Genomic DNA, 17,649 nt, shown 5'->3' with positions numbered 1-17,649 from the left:
TTTCACACATGGAAGCAAACAAAAAGGACTTCTCTCCATTTTCTGAGCAAGTATCAGTGGTTTAATGTACGTGCATAATGATTATCCGCAGTCAGTGTTGTGAGAATGTGCTTCTAGAGAGTCAAATTTGGAATAAAATCTGTAAAACAAATTAGAATGCTCTAAGAGATTCTACACAATTTATACCTCTGAGAAATTATATGAAAGTGAAATAAATAAACTGTAAAAAGTTAATGTTGATAATTTTACATAGTCCGGGGGGGACTAAAAACCAAAGTAAAACAAAACAAAAATGAAAATCTGATAAGATAAAGTGTATTACAGGGATAGATTATGGGCAGTTGGGTGGAGGTGGTCCATAGAGCCAGCCAACATTCACAACCCTTAATCAGATTTTGAAGTATTGCATTATGATGAGTATCTGCTTTTTTCATTTGAAGCATAACTTTTCCTGAAGGATATGTTCACCTTCATTTTCTATGTGACACTGCTCTCCTTGGAATTCTGTGCTTCAGTACACACCAACATAGTGCTGCCTATTCAGCATTCCCATCTTCTGTGCCAGGCTCCACGCTGTCTTGGGCACATGGAAACCCGTTGCCCACGCACTCATCTACACACCACTACAATGGCAGAAATAATACTGTGGTCAAGCAGCAACACCATTTTGTGTCTTCTTATCCTTTTGTGCTTGTGATTCTTTTCCAACCTGTCTGTAACTTTGCTGGCTTATTCAGACACATAAAGCTGCAACTCATTAAAAGTTCCTGGAATTTAATCAGCTGGAAAGAACATCACTGCAGACAAGTCAATTGTAGACTAAAGTTTTTGCAGCTGCTGTATCACATGGTTAATGAATCCATCTGAATTTTCTTTCAAATGCATTTGGACAGATGGAAAAAAACAAACTTAGTAGGTAACACTTTGAAATTCATCTTCAGAAGCCAGTTTGCACCTAATTCCAAATCTGTCATTACCGTTCAGGAATTCAAATGAAATCCTTTTTCTTCTTCAGTGTCCACCAAATCTTAAAATAAGTGTTCATAAAGTGTTTTACTTTTTCCAGTTATTTGTACATAAGTGAGCAAGAAGTTCTAGAATTTTTTGATCAACCAGGGGAATTTATTGTATATATTTGATTTTTCAAAAATGGGATAGTTTTGAAGGTTCCGTGTGTGTAACTAGATTTTATTTCTATTTCCTGGCTTACATTATGTTTTCATATATATGAAAGAGTGTCAGTGATTGTTTAAGCATTTGTATACTATTGTTACCAGTTGGCTGAGGGTTCTTTTGCTCAATTTGGATGGAAATTGTAGAAAAGCAAAATGCAGCTCCCTCAGTGCAGCTAACAGCTCTGAACTCTGAGAGCCGGTAGCTCTTGGTTCTTATTGTTAGCAGCTCTCCACAGCCAGAGCTAATGGCTCCCAGCAGCTCTCCCCGAGCTCTTGGTCATTCTGGAATTCTTCAGCAGCTCTCTGCTGCTACATGTTCTCAGTAGCTTTTAGCTTTTGGTGCTACCAAACCTGTCTGCTGTATTTGGGATAGAATTCACAAATAGGCAAGCTAAAACCATCTGAAAGAGGCTTCTTTGGGGCTGTGCGGTAGCCCGAGGGCAAGCAGTGCACAGCATGTAGATCCAGCTCAGTTTGGTCCTCCAGCAGCATCTTTCTTACACCCATCTTGGTGGCCCTGAACACCTACTTAATTAACATCCTGTCTCTAGGACCTCTGAGTAAAATGAACGTTGTTCTCCTGAGCCCCTTCTCTCTCTTCCTGTAGCCATCCCTGACTGATCATTATGCAACAGAGTGCAAAAAAAATTTTTTTGCAGTATGATGCCATCTATAAAAAGTGAAAGTCCAGGGGTGGGGTAGACCACCTGCCTATCATGCGTGAGGCACTGGGTTCGACCCTCAGCACCACATAAAATAAAGATATTATGTCCACCTATAACTAAAAATTAAATAATTTTTTAAAAGTGAAAGTCCATAAACCCTCCAAACATACATACTTTCAAAATCAAACTTATACCAACATTAAATTTAAAAAATAAAGGATAATATATAAAACATTTAGAAATGTTAACCCCTAGAGGAAAGAAGGAATATATTATACACATTTTAGGTGTTCATAGTAATGACTATTGTATTAATTAAGCTGTTTTGAATATGTATATGGGTTCTTTTCATTTACATTGCATCATATATTGTGTAGGAAATATTTAACAGTGGAATTTGGAGGGAAATTTCAATTTTATATTATGGCAAACAATTTTATTTTTTAAATTTTTTTATATGCATTTTTTTTAGAGAGAGAGAGAGAGAATTTCAATATTTATTTTTCAGTTTTCATCACACACAACATCTTTGTTGGTATGTGGTGCTGAGGATCGAACCCAGGCGCACGCATGCCAGGCGAGCGAGCTACCGCTTGAGCCACATCCCCAGCCCCATGGCAAACAATTTTAAAACAGCAAACAGATTCCATAACAAACCAAGTGTGTAACAATCCTCAGTGATGTCAGGGCTACAGTATACCCCGCTGCCCTGTCAGGCCTGTGCTGCACGGAAGGTGGAGGAGCAGGGGGCACAGTGGCCTCCCCTGAGGCAGCCAACGTGTCCTCTGGGGTCCTGCTCAGGGTCAGCTTGGATCGAGGGCTGTGATCATTTCCATCAGATGCTTGGAAACTTTTGATGGCTTTTTAGATTCCTCAAGTTTACTTTCTGAGGCAGTCCAACCAGGGAAAACACAGCCTCAGGGGTGACGTAGCACTCCTAGTTAATCAACCTAACAGTTACACCCAGAGACTCACTGTGCCTCTGGGAGAGGATCTGCTGCTCCTCTGGGTGCATCCAATGATTCATCCTAAACAAGGACCTTGAGGCATCAGGTGACAGGGTGATCAATGACCCCTGGGAGGAGAGTTCCTGTCATTCTGTCTCTGAAATACAGTCTCTACTGGCCACATGCAGCCTTTCCAAGATGCCTCATTGTGTTGGGGAGGCTGACTGCCTGGAGCAGGGACCCTGCAGCCCTCGGCCTCAGGAGAGAGTAAGGTAGGAAGTCCTTGTCTGTATTCCCATTACCACATCTAAGCTTCTGCACAGAGATTTCAGTTATTTTTAGATTTTTATTTTTAATACTTCCGTTATAATGTACATGCATGATCCTTTCTCTTAGTTTCTCTTTTTTGCAGGAGGATATGGGAGATTGAACTCAGGGGCACTCGACCACTGAGTTCACATCCCCAGCCCTATTTTGAATTTTATTTAGAGTCAGGGTCTCACTGAGTTGCTTAGTGCCTCGACTTTTGCAGAGGCTGGCTTTAAACTCACAATCCTCCTGCCTCAGCCTCCCTAGCTGCTGGGATTACAGTGTGCACCACCACACCTGGCTAGTTTCTCTTTTTTTTAAATATTTATTTTGGACTTAGTTTGTGGCTTAGGTTTGTGTCTCAGCACCACATAAAAATAAATGAATAACTTGAAGGTATTGTGTCCAACTACAACTAAATATTTTTTAAAACAATATTTTTTTAAAGAGAGAGTGAGAGAGGAGAGAGAGAGAGAGAGACCGAGAGAGACAGAGAGAGAGAGAGAGAGAGAGAGAGAGAGAGAGAGAGAGAATTTTTTTTAATATTTATTTTTTAGTTCTCGGCGGACACAACATCTTTGTTGGTATGTGGTGCTGAGGATCGAACCCAGGCCGCACGCATCCCAGGCGAGCGCGCTAACCGCTTGAGCCACATCCCCAGCCCGAAAAATAAATATTTTAAAAATATTGTTTTAAGGGCTGGGGATGTGGCTCAAGCGGTAGCGCGCTCGCCTGGCATGCTGCGGCCCGGGTTCGATCCTCAGCACCACATACCAACAAAGATGTTGTGTCCGCCGAGAACTAAAAAATAAATATTAAAAATTCTCTCTCTCTCTCTCTCTCTCTCTCTCTCTCTCTCTCTCTCTCTCTCTCTCTCCCCTCTCTCACTCTCTCTTTAAAAAAAATATTTATTTTTCAGTTGTAGTTGGACACAATACCTTCATTTCACTTATTTATTTTTTTATGTGGTGCTGAGGATCAAACCCAGGGTCTCACATGTGCTGAGCCACAAACCCAGCCCAGTTTCTAACTCTTAATTCTCTTTTAATATATGCCTGTGCTATCTCCATTCTTTCATTCCTGTGTGTGTTAGTATCTGTTATAACTCTGCATATCTGTCATTGTTTAAATCAATTGAGTTTTGTTGAAAGTCTCTGACACACATTCTTGATGTGCAGATCTTGAATTTTCTTTTAACATATATGTGAAATTTCCATTCAGTTCCATGACAATCTTAGGTCTCCTGTATTGTGTGATCTTTCTCACGCTCTCATCTTCATATTCAATGGCTCAATTGATATTTGCTTATATTTCAAATGATTTATATCCAACTTCATTTACTCCTCCTTTTTCTACTCTACTATTAAGTTTTAGTTTTCAGAGCATATATATGTATATATGAAATGTAATATAATAAACATAATACATATATTACCTTTTAAAAATTAAAGGACATTCATTTCATTAAATGCTATAGTCACTTAGATTAATTTATCATATCATTTCCAATTGGATGCATAACAACTTTTTATCTTATATTCATTCTGAGGTTTGTCTTATTCTATGCTATCTAAATGGTATCCTTCTGAAATGGTGTTCTGATAATACTTTTGTGACACAATACAGCAATCAAAATGATTTTTATACTGACTTTCTTCCCCTTAACCTTGAAAAATCCCTCTCATAAATCAAATAATTTAGTCATTGATCCTGCAGTTATTCTCCATAAGATTTAATATTTATGAAGAAAGATAGTACTACTTGCTTTGCAGTTGTTATAAACTGTAACTTCTCTTTTGACAACAATGGCCCTCTGCAGTCATGAGGAGCAAAAGTAATGAGCACAGATCTTCACTCATATGTGATCTGGAAGGCAAAGCTTTCCATGTTAAACCACACGTATGATATCATGGACTTGGTTCATATTTTTACCATAGTAAATAATTTTTTTCTATAGCTATAGCATAAAAATTTTAATTTTTATATATGTTGCATTTTATCACTGGTTTTATATATCTATTGAGGTTGATGATGTATTTATGTCTTTGAATCTACTATTGTGGGTGCTCACAGTAGTCAAGTTTGAAACTGAAACCATTATCACATATTAAAGACAAGGTGCATTTTCAAAAACAACAGTACGGTCACCATAGTCAATCATGGCAAGTATCACAATTTCTTTTTTTTAATATTTTTTTAAATTGTAGGTGGACACAATATCTTTATTTTATTTAACTGGTGCTGAGGATTGATCCCAGGGCCTCACACATGCAAGACCAGCACTCTACCGCTAAGCTCCAGCCCCAGCCCAAGTATCACAATTTCAACTAAGTCAAACTCATAAAACATAAACTGCACAGTTGGTGGAAGGCACTAAATAGACTGTGGAGGAACAGGACTCCATCACTGTGGGGGCTCAGTAAATAATTTGAGTGCTGCTCCCTTAACAGGATAATGAGTGTGGGATCATTGCAGTACAGATCATGCCCAAGCAGGGATGGTGGTGGAAGTGCAGCCTGAGATGATCTGAGAATGTTCTCATGGACTTGCTCAGTGTGGAGACACATGTGGAACTGACCACAGGTCCAGGAGGAAATGAAAGACAGTGGTTCAGATGAAGGAACAACTGGGTCAGTGGGAGAAAGTATCCGTAAGCAAATGAAATAGTGAAATAGACTCCAAATTCCAAGAAATGTGGTTGAGATATTGACCTCTTCAATTGTATATTAACCTGAAAAAATGTCCAGTCATTTCTGCTGCAATAACATTGTTGAATCTACTTATTCTGTTTCCATAAGCACTCAGAAACAATCAAACCAAAGGGTAGATGTTACAAATGTCATAGTCCTCAAGACACAGGGACCTTTGTTTGGATTATCAACCATAGTATGAGTGCTGGTTGTGCTGGACATTCCATGTTATGGGGTTTGTCCAGAGCCCTGTGGGATATTGAGCAGCAGTCTTGGCCTCAATTTTCTGCATGTCAGTAGCTCTGCACAAGTTGTGCACAAGTTGTGGTCAGGTGTCTCAGATCACTGCTGTTTGACCCATGTGTTGGGAGAGAGGTGAAAAGTTTCCACGTGGAACATGCTGTATTGCACAATTGTTTAGCAGTCAGTGACTTGGAGGAAGGGTGTGTGCCATGAAAACTCCAAGGCAGAAGTTCAAGTACACAGGGTAGTCTGTCTGTTAGAAGGATCATATTCTTCAGAGAGGCGAGACTACGGAAACACAGGCTGAAGATGAAACACAGTCTGAGGCTCATGCCAGATAACCTGCACACAGGCCGCATGGCCCCTGCTCACTATCCTAGAATGCAATGATGTGGCTTGAGTTCCCCTTCTCTCTCTGCCTACTTCTGTGATCTGTTGCTCCCAGGAATCCCTGGAATCCAGGCTCTGGAACTGTCTAAGTACACCCTCACATGCAAGAAAACTTTACATTTCACCACCTTTTTTCCTCCTGCAATGTTGGTGTTCTTGCAGAAGTTATGTCTTAAAAATAATTATAAGTAATTATTTGTTTTTCATTGTAGGCCTAGTTTACCTCATTACAACTTTTAAGCCATCATTAAGGTAATATTTCTGTGCTGGGGGTGGGGTAGCTCAATGGTACTTCGCCTGCCCAGCATGCTTGAAGACCTGGATTCCATCACCAGCAAAATAATCATAAGATAATGTTTCCAAGGGACACAGTCTTTGGGGTTTTCCTCATCTTTCAGCTGTGCATTGGAGTCCCTGGTAACTCATTCCTCTTCCTGCTGTATATGCATACCTTCTTATTTCAGCATCATGTGAAGAAGATTATGGATCCCATTTTCTCCCTTCTCATGTTGGCCAACACTTTGACAATCACATTCACATTGATACCACATATCATGTCATCCTTTGAAGTAAGATGGTTTTGGGACAACGTTGGTTACAAAGTAGTCTTGTATACATACAGAGTGACGCGGGGTGTTTCCCTCTGCACCACCTCTCTCCTGAGTGCCTTTCAAGCCATCACTGTCAGTCCCAGTAACTCTAAGTGGGCGTGGCTTAAATGTAAGATCTCTACATGGACTTGTCCCTCATTCCTTTTCTTCTGGATCTTCAACATGCTCATCTACATACGCATCATTGAAACTGTCACAGCCAGGAGCAATTTCACTCTGGTTGGTCATGGCTATGTTGATGCCTACTGTCAAACCAGGCAGTTTGGGAATCAGAACTCAGGGACATATATACTGAGTCTGTTGGTGATTCGAGATCTGGTGTCCGTGCTCCTCATGATAAGCACCAGCCTGTACATGGTGAATCTCCTCTACAGACACCGCAGGAGAGCCCAGCACCTCCACAGTCCCCACGTCTCCTCCCAGACATCTCCTGAACACAAAGCCACTCGCACCATCCTCTTGCTTGTAGGTTGGTTTGTGTTCTTTTATTTCTCAAACAACTGTCTGACTCTTTATTTATTTTATGCACATGAGAAAATTCCAAGCCTGGAGGGTATTAGTGCAATTTTATCATCATGCTACCCAACCATCTGCCCGTTTTTGCTGATGAAAAATAATAAAATTGTTTCTCAACTTATTTCATCCTTTTCCTTGACAAGAATAACAGGTTCCCATGGAATATTTAATGGCTTGACTTCCCAAGCTTTAACAGAAGAGAGTCCTTAATGATGTGTATGGGAAAAGGAGATCCATATAGTACTTGAGCACTTCAGATGCCACTAGTTTGGGTTCATTTATTCTATAAATCTAAAATGCACTCAAAATAGAAGGCTTAGTTTGAATAAATGTATATATGTATCACTGAAATAGCTTTCACATTGATTACATGTCTGAATTAAGACATTTTGAGTAAAATGATTATATTTTCTATATGCTATTAAAACTCTTCTGTTTGCTTTTCCTCTCTTGAAATGCAGCAACAAGAAAATGTAAAATTGATTTGGAGTTTGCATCATGCTTCTACTACAGTGTGCTGGCCTAAGAAACTGCCTGTGTATCCCACCAATGCCCATTGCCCTCCTTACATCTTCCAGGCAAGATATTAGGGCTTGGATGTACTCCAGTGTCCTGAGAGCATAAGACATGATAACCAAGGGACTTAATAGATTCTTCATGGTGCAGGGATCATATCTGTGATGTGAGGAGAGCTCTACAAATAGAGCTGGGGAGGAGAACTGGGAGGCCTAGAGATTCACTCTGAGCATGCAGTGAGCTGCCCTGGGGCGTCTCTGATGTCTGCAAAAACCTCTCCACAGTGAAGCCCACTCACATTGGGATGGAGGGCTTCCTATCTGGATGCAGTCTCTCATGTCTGAGCTGACTTGTGTCTTCTCTCAGTCATTCTCCATGAGAGGCAGCGAGCCCCTTTCCATTGCTGTCACCATGGACTTTTTGGAATCTTTTCCCCACACCCCCTTTCTTTACTCCCACCTCCCCTACTTGAAGTCCTTGTTCTGTAGAAGCCAGTGCTTCACTGTTGAGAGCCACAGCCGAAGGGGCCCCAGCAAACTTCCAGCTGCCGGCTGATGATTAGCTCACAGTGGCCCCAGCAACTTCTAGCTGATTGGCTCCTCTGTGGTGATGCTCATTGGGCTGTTTCCCCGCCCTTTCAGAATGCCAGCTGATAATTGGCTCACAGCGGCCCCAGCAACTTCTAGCTGATTGGCTCCTCTGCGGTGATCCTCATTGGGCTGTTTCCCTGCCCTTTCAGACCACGGAGCTGCTCATTGGGGGACTTTTTTGGCTCCGCCCACACGACCCAGCCAATCGGCCTCAAGAGCAGGAGGATTGGGGGTTGGGGGAGAGGCTTGTGGGAAGCCGGTGGTGGCAGTTGGGCTCTGAAGTTTTTTCCTGAGGAGCTGTTTTGTTTGGCGTGTGTGGTTCTAAAAATAAAGTTCATTTCTTTGGACAAGTGGCTCCTGAATTGTGCCCAGCCAGACTGCGGCACTTCACTCAGATCCTCAGAATGTCACACAGGGATTTGTAGATTGAATCCTTTCCTACTTTGTCCACCACCATGGCTCATAGTTACTTTCCTGCGTGAGGGGGCTGGGGAGGTCATAGCCTTGGACACTCCAATCAAGGCCACCAGAGCTTGGTCCCCATATGCTGGATGAATAACACTTCTCATCTGGTTGAGGTCTCTTCTGCAACCCCGTCATTCACATAGTAACAAAGGACTGTTCACGTGACTCATCTTCAAGGTCAGAGCCTGTCTGTGCTTTTAATACAAATTTTTTTTCTTTTTTTTTTTTTTTTTTTTGGTACCAGAGATTGAACGCAGGGGCACTCAACCATGGCCACATCTCCAGCCCTATTTTGTATTTTATTTAGAGACAGGGTCTCAATGCACTTTGCAGTTGCAGAGGCTGGCTTTGAACTTGCAATTCTCTTGTTTTAGCTTCCCAAACCACTGGGATTACAGGTTTGTGCAAGTCTTTAATGCAGTTTATTGGCAGTGAGACTAACTGCAAGCATGAGAGCCGAAGCAACAGGATTTCTGCCTGGCTCAGCTACGATCCTCACCCCATAGTCTGACAGAAAATACTTGTCCAGGTGTAGGCATCACCCACTGGGGTTGAGTTACACTCACCTGTTCCTGTGTAATCCTACCCCTTCTGCCTTTTTGGATAGAATGTTCTAAGAAACAGTGACCCCCCCCAAATAAAAGCCCACTTCCAAACATACTTGCTCTCTCTCCTCAGCCTCTGGCGACCTTCTCTTGCCCACTTTGGGCAAGCCTCATGACCTTCTCTTGCCCCCTTTGGGGAGCCTGAGGCCAGGAGACAGGGAAGCTGTCCTGAAGCTCATATAAAAGGTATTTTGTGTCTGTGTGGTATTTTGTGTCACCCCAAATTCACACGAGTGACTTTAGTTCAGCTGCTTGTGCTGGATGGGGGCAGCATGTTGCCACACAGAAAGACGTGCATCATGAGGAAGAAGGAAAAGAGACAAATGGACAGAAGGGCCATGGCAGGAAAGAACAAAAAAACCTCAAAAATATGCTAAGGAAGCAAACATCATGGTGGATAATGACATTGAATCTGGAGAGATCTACAAAAAGACTGTTCAGACTGCATTATGTATAGGCAAAGATGTAGAAAAATATTGAAAGCAAAAAGAGAAAGATAACTCATTATGTATAAACAGTCTTTGCAAAGACTGCAGGTCATTCCTCAGCAGAGCCCTAGCTAGGAGGAGGAGCAGGGATTGAACGATTAACATGCAGAGTGCATGGTGTTGTACCTGGCTCAACAGTCCTTCAAAGTAAAATGTAAGTTCCCATCTTCCAGGTAAAAACAACTGAAGAGATTTGTGATGGTCACAAGAGGTGCTGAAGGAAGGGTTTCAGTGGAAACTAAGAGAAAGTAAACAGTGACAGAAAAATACGTGAACAACAAAATCTCAGTGCTCAGCGTAGATGCATGTAGGCTGATGGCAGGTGTCCCCTGCAGTGGTCCTTCACGAGCCAACACCAACACTATTATACAGCTCTCACTTGTTCTGTGAGTAGTTCTGTTCTGTGTCCCGCACATTCGAGTGTCATTCTGTGAGCTTTCTTCTTTGTACCCAGTCGAGCATGTGCATTTTTCTCCTTCCGATCAGGTCTTCTGTCAGCTCGGTGTCAATTCAGAATCCAGAACATTCGCGTGTGATTCAGACCACTGTATGTGCCTCTGTGTTTCCTTAGCTCCTAGGTCCTCAGTGTGCTGATGAGCACTGGCACCTGCATGTGCAGGTGGCTTGAGCAGAGGATGTCATCAAGACTTCATGAGTCAGTGTCCGGGCTCCTGTGCAGGTCCAGCTTTGTTCTAGGAGGGCAATGGCATTTCCTACCCTAAATGGAAACAGACCAAACTTTTCCATTTGATGATAAAATGATACAGTTTACTGAATTGGGAACACATCCTGATGAAGCTTTTGAAAAAGACACACACAAAATTAAATTAAAAGTCACATAGATACATTCCTGATATTAAGATTCAAAAGTGAAGTGTGATTTTCAAATATGATATTAGCTATGTAAACTGCAGGTGATAATGGAACAGAACACAAATGATGAACAGAAAAGTAAACTGTGTAGACAGAACAGGTCGAAATTAAGATTATTACTTCACAAAATGTGAATCACATGAAGTAAAAGCCAAATAAGATTTTTGAACGTCTAGTAATCAGGACCATTATATAAATCACAGTATACTCATCAAATTGCCAAATCCCACAGCCTCCTGAACCTCATATGATTGGGAGAGTCAAGCCATTTAAATACTGTCAGCATCTATAAAGATGTTGTTGGAATGGAGGGGAATCACAATTAATGACACACATACCTAGTGTCATTAACTCCTCTCTCCTTTATATGTTCCCCAAAGAAATGCAAGAAACTCTCTCTGATAATCACAGAAAGCCTTTCATGCAGGGGTGGAGGCCAAGGAAAGTTCATAGAGATAACATCTATCAATTCAGGGATGAAGGATTTAGGGTATATTCACAGAAGTAATGCAGGGCAGCAGGAATACGAGTAACCAGCAACTTCAAGTTTAAGCTCCAGAAATTAGAAAAAGTCTCTAGAAGATAAAGATGTCAATTTGAGAAGACTTCATGCAGCATATGCCTTCTGCAAAAGCACAAGCCCATAACAACCCAAAGATTGTATTGGTAAATTTAAATCTGCACAGGTTTTAGAAGGTGAAGGATATATGGGCAATGCGGGGATTTTTGGCCTTAGGAGAACTGACATTTCATTAGTCTTGGGAGCATGTATTTTAGGTGTTGACAATCACTGACTTTATTTCACAATTCATCACATTAGGGATGTGCATTAACTACATTTATTAAGCTTCTATCACAGGTTGCATGGGAAACATTTCAGAGCTTAGTTCTGGAGCACTTCCCAAGCCTCCACAATTCTGAAAGGAGAGACAGGTCCACACAGGCCACGCGTGCTCCACACATGGCGGCTCCCTGTGCTGCGGGTGGCAGTTCACCCTGTGCCCTGCACCAGCCTGTGCTGCATGGAGCCTGAAGGAAGGTAAAACCCACTGTGGGCGGAGGAGGCACAGTGGCCTCCTGTGGAGCAGCCAGCATGACCTCAGGGTCTTGCTCAGGGTCAGCTTGGATCCAGGCTTGTGGTCATTTCCACCAGCTGTGTGGAAACTAGCCTTTAATGACTTCCTGGATGCTGAAGTTCACTTTCTGGATTCATCTTGGGAAAACCACGTTCTCAGGCAGTGACTGCACTCACTCCACCTGGCAGTCCACCAGGAGATTCCAGGTGCCCCTGGGAGAGGACCCGTTGCTCCTCCTGGGCTTCAAAATGAGGCACAGTAAACAAGGTCCTTGGGGCAACAGGGGACAGGTGCGTGATGTGCCCTGGGAGGAGAGGTCCTGTCATTCTGCCCCTGAAATACAGGGCCAGGCGCAGCCTTTCCAAGACTCCTCACTGTGTCAGGGAGGCCGACTGCCTGGAGCAGGGCCCTGCAGCCCTGGGCCTGGGAGAGAGAGGAGGGGAGCCCAGGGCTCTATTCCCCCTGCCCAGTCCACACCCGGTAAGGAGTACATTTGATGTCTGGTTTCCTCCTGAATGTCCTTCCTCTAGTGATATGCCCATATCTTCTTCTCTCTTAGTTCCATCAACTGTTCTGTTCTTTTCTGCAGACACGGTTTCCCTCTCTGGTCTGGCCTGTGTTTAAGTCATGTGTACTTCTTAGCTCTCCAAATCCATCCTGTCTTCAGCTGAGTTTTCCTTTAACACTGAGAGCACTTGGTTTCCTCTGTGCTGGGTCCTCTCCTTCCAGATTAGAGCACAGGTGAGAGTTCCCTCCAGTCCGGTCCTTGACCTCAAGGTCTCCTGTTCCCTGGCCTCTGTGAGGCGCTGTCTCCATCTCAGTGCCTCCATTGATGCGGGATTATTCTGGAGCAGTTTAGCTCCAGGGTCACTTCATTATTTCTTTTCTGCTCTGTACCTAGTTTTAATTTCTCTTCGCAGATTCCTTTTACTTTTCATACATGTCCAGTTGGAGGCGTAGCCTAATTTTATCATGTAACAATTGGTAGGTTCATTTTGTTGGATGTGGCTTAACTGTGTCATACTTCAATGGTGTTTGAATAATAGTTTTATGGTGGAATACAGACCTCAAGTGATTTTTATGCTGATTTTCTCCCAGTAGCCTTAATAATGTCTCAAATGATTCATATGATTTAGCCAACATTATTGTCTACACTTTAATCTGTGTAGGGAAAAAAATAATGTTGCCTTCTTCCCAGTGATTATAAATTATTCCTTCTGTATTGACAATAAAGCCCTCTACTGTCCTAAGGGGCAAAAGCAGAGAGAGAAGTTATCTGCACTGGTATCTGATATGAGAGGGAAGCTTTCCATATTCAACCCCAAAATGGTATTGTTGACATTATTGATATTTTATTATAGTAACAACAAGCATTTTTATTCCTAGCTCATAACAATGTTAACTTTATATGTGTGGCATTTAATCCCATGATTTTCTGGGTCTATTGAGGTTGATGAGGAGATTTCTCCTTGAGTCTACTCCTGGGGGTGGTCACACAGCTGACCTTTCTAATGCTGAACCTCCTTGCACTTATGACAACTCACTTGCTCAGTTGCTGGAATCCTTTTGCACAGTGTGGGATTCCTGTCAGCCATGATTTTGTGCAGATTGCTTTTCATCTGGAAGTGGAAGGACACACTCTTGTCATCCACGTTTCAACTACATTTCCTTCTGTTGTGAAGGCTATGCTGCCCTCACAGTGTGATTAAGAGAATCCACTTTCCTGCCCCTAGGAAGTGTTTGCAGATGTTTCTGCATCTGGTGGTTGGCATCCTTCGCTGCTGAAGCATTCCTTGGGAATCCTTAGGAAGCCCCTTTTCCCCAATATTCGATGTCATGCTGGGGAGCACTGCACTGTGCTGCCTGCAGTTCTGAAATCTACGGTAAGTCGAGTCTCCTAGGGTTTTCTCATGTCTCATACCTCTGAATTCACTGACAAAGTCCATCCCAACATCGCCTTTTCACACACATCTGCGGTTTCTCAGTGTCTCTTTCTCACACTGTACACCTGACACTATGGAGCCTTTACATGGGGCAGTGGGACAGTCTCACAGGAGGGGTTAAATGCAGCAGTCTTTCCAAGGAACTGTGTTTGCCTTTGCTTTTCCTTTCCATTGAGGTTGTTTGATATTTTTCTGCTGCCTTCACAGAAATTCTCTCTCCCTCCTTTTTTAGGGCTCCTTCTGCTGTTCCTGTTCTAATGCCATCATTCTTTCACAGGCTCTCATCTAGTCTTCACATTTACTTCTGGAAGGCACATCCACAGGGCTTTGCATAATAGAGTTTGAGTCACCAGGTGGTAAGTAAAAGGTGCTTTGTGTTTTGAACATACTGAAGATCAGGGTTTTCCTGTTTGTCTTTTGTGACTCCAGATGAACTGCCATGTCACATGAGCCCTTGCACTTGTGGCCCTCACTTCAGGACTGGCTGCTGGGTGCATTCCCCCTGCTTCTCAAGTGCCTGGGGAGAAAGCTGGGATCCCACAGTGACTGTGGGGGTGGTGCTTTATAGCAGTTAGGTGGAGTGTGAACTGACCTGTGGGTTTGTTGTGTCCTGACCTGGTGTGTTCCGCCCACTGTGTTCCACTAAGGATATGTGTGTTTACACCATAAATATTGACGCCATGTGTATTTGAGGACAGACATTTAACGGGTGCATTTCAATGCAGTGGGCTTTTTATACCCAGGGATTCTGTCCCCTAAAGCACATTTCCCAACATATGGAGGGTGACACCTTTAGGTAAGTCAGTCTGCAGTTTTTGATCATCATTGTTCCCTGGAAGTCCCCATATCTCCTTCATTGGGTGGGTCTTACTCAGTTCGTGTGCTGGTGCTGCAGGCCAGTTCATCTGCTCTGACTGGGACCCTCCGGGACCTGCTGAGGAGCTCGTGCCCAAGACTTGTCCGTGCTGTTACTTTTGACGGGTGTGCGTTTGTATGTACAGTGTGACTTTATTAGACATCACACACAGGTGTCCACCACTATTCAAGTCATACTAGAGTCCTTAGTGTGGATCTGCTGTACAAAATTACAGCAGACCCACACCAAGACACATGAGATGTGGTATTTTTCAGTCTTGCAATCTCTGCCTTCAGCTTAGTCTGTTTAATTCAGTTACTTTTTACAGATTTATTCTTTATTGAGGTCTAATTAACAAATATTACCAATAGTCTTTTAGGTGAAGAATGTGTTGACCTGGTGTACTCTGTAAAATGACCACAAAAAAATCAAGTTGGTTGACGAATCAAAGTGTGTGTTTATGTGTTGAGAGTATTTAAGATCACTTTTCAACAAACTCGAAGTACACCACACCTTAATACCATCTTCTTGTTGTATGTTACCTTGGACATGCTGAACTTACTTCTCAAGTGCATGAAAGCTTGTACCCTTTGATACCATGTCTCAGTTCCCAGCTCCCAACTACTGGCACCCACCTCTTTCCCTCCCTGTTCCTCTAAGTTCAACATTTTTAGGGTTCACATACAAGGGAGATCATACAATATTTCACTTTCTATCTAGTTTCTTTGACAAATATAATGTCTTCTAAATTCATTCAAGTTGACACAATTCAGAGGATTTCTTCCTGCATGTGAAGGAATATTATTTCATTGCATGTGTGTGTGTGTGTATCATGTACCCATCCACACATCACAATCATTAAATCCTCATGTTCATTAGTGGACACGCAGTTGTCTCTATATCTTGGTTTTATAAACATGCTGCAGTGAACGCAGGAGGCAGACAGTTTTAAGAGATTGATGTCAATTCCTCTGTGTGTGTTGAGGCAGGATTGCCAGGGCACACGGTTGTTGCAGTTGCAAAGTTTTGAGCCAACTCCACCCAATTTCCATCAAGGTTGTTCCAATGAACTCCCACCAGCAGTGCCCATGAGTCTGCTTTGATTCCCATCTCAACCACTGCTTGTTCCTCTTGCTTTATCATAATGGCCATTTGATGAAGTTACATCTCATTCGGATTTTGATTTTCGTTTCTCTCATGGTCTGTGAGGTAGAGCACCACTTCATTTGCCTTTGTCCATTTAAAGAACTCTTTAGAATAACTGTCTATTCATGACACCTGTCTATTGAAATAATATTCTTTTCCTCGGAGTTGTATCATGTCCCTTTATATATTGTGGAATTAGCCTCCTGTCTGATATAGTATTTGTGAACACCTTCTCTGATTCAAGTTGCCTTTTCTACTTATTCCTTTTTGTCACGCAGTAACTTTTTAGTTTGAATTGATCCTTCTTGTTTCTTTTTCTGTCACATGTAGTTTTGTTGTCATATCCAAAAATATGTGTCAAGGAGGTTTTTTTCTTATGATTTTGTCCAAGAAATCATATGGGGACAGATCTTACATTGATACCGCTGTTGACCGGTGACGAGTCCTTGCTTCCCCGATGTTGAAGAATAACACCAAAGAAGCACGCCGAGGCAAGGTCAGAGTAGAAATTAGAAGTTTATTAAAGGACAGCAGAAAAGACTTCTCCCGGAGGAAGAAGGGGACCCAAGAGATGGAATCCGTGGCAGTGCAGTTGTTTCTCCTTCTTATAGTTTTGGGGATGGAATGTAGGTTGGAAGGCCCGAGGGGTGGGACACTTCTTTGTGATGGGCTATCTTTAAGTTTGCTGGGTGTTGTTTATTAACACTTCTTTGAGGTGGACTTTGGCCTAGGGCCTTTTTGGGACTTCATTAACATTCCATGAGTTGTCCTGTGTTTTCCCTGAGTCATTCCCAGCATGGCCTCCATTTTAGATTTCACTTGATATTAGACCCGATTTACCTAACTACACTGACTACCTAACTTTAAATCTGGCTTCAACATTACATCATTAATCCCATCTGAATAGATGTTTTTGTGTGATAGTAGGAAAGGGTCTGCCATCATTCTTTGCATGTGGAAATCCAGATATTCCTTATCCTGCAATTACAGGGATTTTCTTTCTCCATTGTGAGTTTTTGATGCCCAAAGTTTAGGTGACTCTATATATTTTGGTTTACTTCAGGAATCCTCATTCTCTTCAGTGGTTAACATTACTTTTATGCCACTAATGTACTTATTAGATTACTAGAGATTTTGATAATGTTTAAAATCACCAAGTGTAATTACCCCAAAGTTTATTACATCTCAGCAGAGTTTTGGCTATCAGGTATGTTTTTGGAGAGCCACATGACTTTCAGGATTGGTTTTTCCAATTCTCTGAAAACTGGTATTAGAATTTTCATTGAAATTCCATTGAATCCATGATCCAATTCAGTAGCCTGGGCATTGTCCCAACATTAATCATTTGTTTTTCCTGCCTAATTGCTGTGGCTAGGACTCCAAGTATCATGCTGAGAAAAGACGCAACAGTGTGCTTATTAGAGGAAAAGCCTTTGGCTTGTCGGTATTGAGTATGATGTTGGGGTGAGTTTCTCACTCATGGTCTTCACTATGTCAAGGTACATTCTTTCCATGCCTAATTGCTTGAGAGTTTTTATCATGAAA

The 17,649-nt window shown here is 42.3% G+C and overlaps 1 protein-coding gene across 1 annotated transcript; it reads left to right on the top strand.

The window, feature by feature from the left end:
- Positions 1 to 6,772: 6,772 nt before the first annotated feature.
- Positions 6,773 to 7,756, top strand: LOC308637269 (vomeronasal type-1 receptor 4-like; the record flags this gene model as incomplete). Its single annotated transcript, XM_081273592.1, has 1 exon — positions 6,773 to 7,756. One exon carries the CDS (start codon positions 6,773 to 6,775, stop codon positions 7,754 to 7,756), a length of 984 nt encoding a protein of 327 aa, XP_081129718.1.
- Between the last annotated feature and the right edge of the window lie 9,893 nt (positions 7,757 to 17,649).

This window comes from Spermophilus citellus (assembly GCF_964194105.1).
Source record: "Spermophilus citellus genome assembly, chromosome: 18".
Lineage (NCBI taxonomy): Eukaryota > Metazoa > Chordata > Mammalia > Rodentia > Sciuridae > Spermophilus > Spermophilus citellus.
The sequence above is the reverse complement of the archived record's forward strand: the minus strand, read 5'-3'. Positions and strand labels throughout refer to the sequence as shown.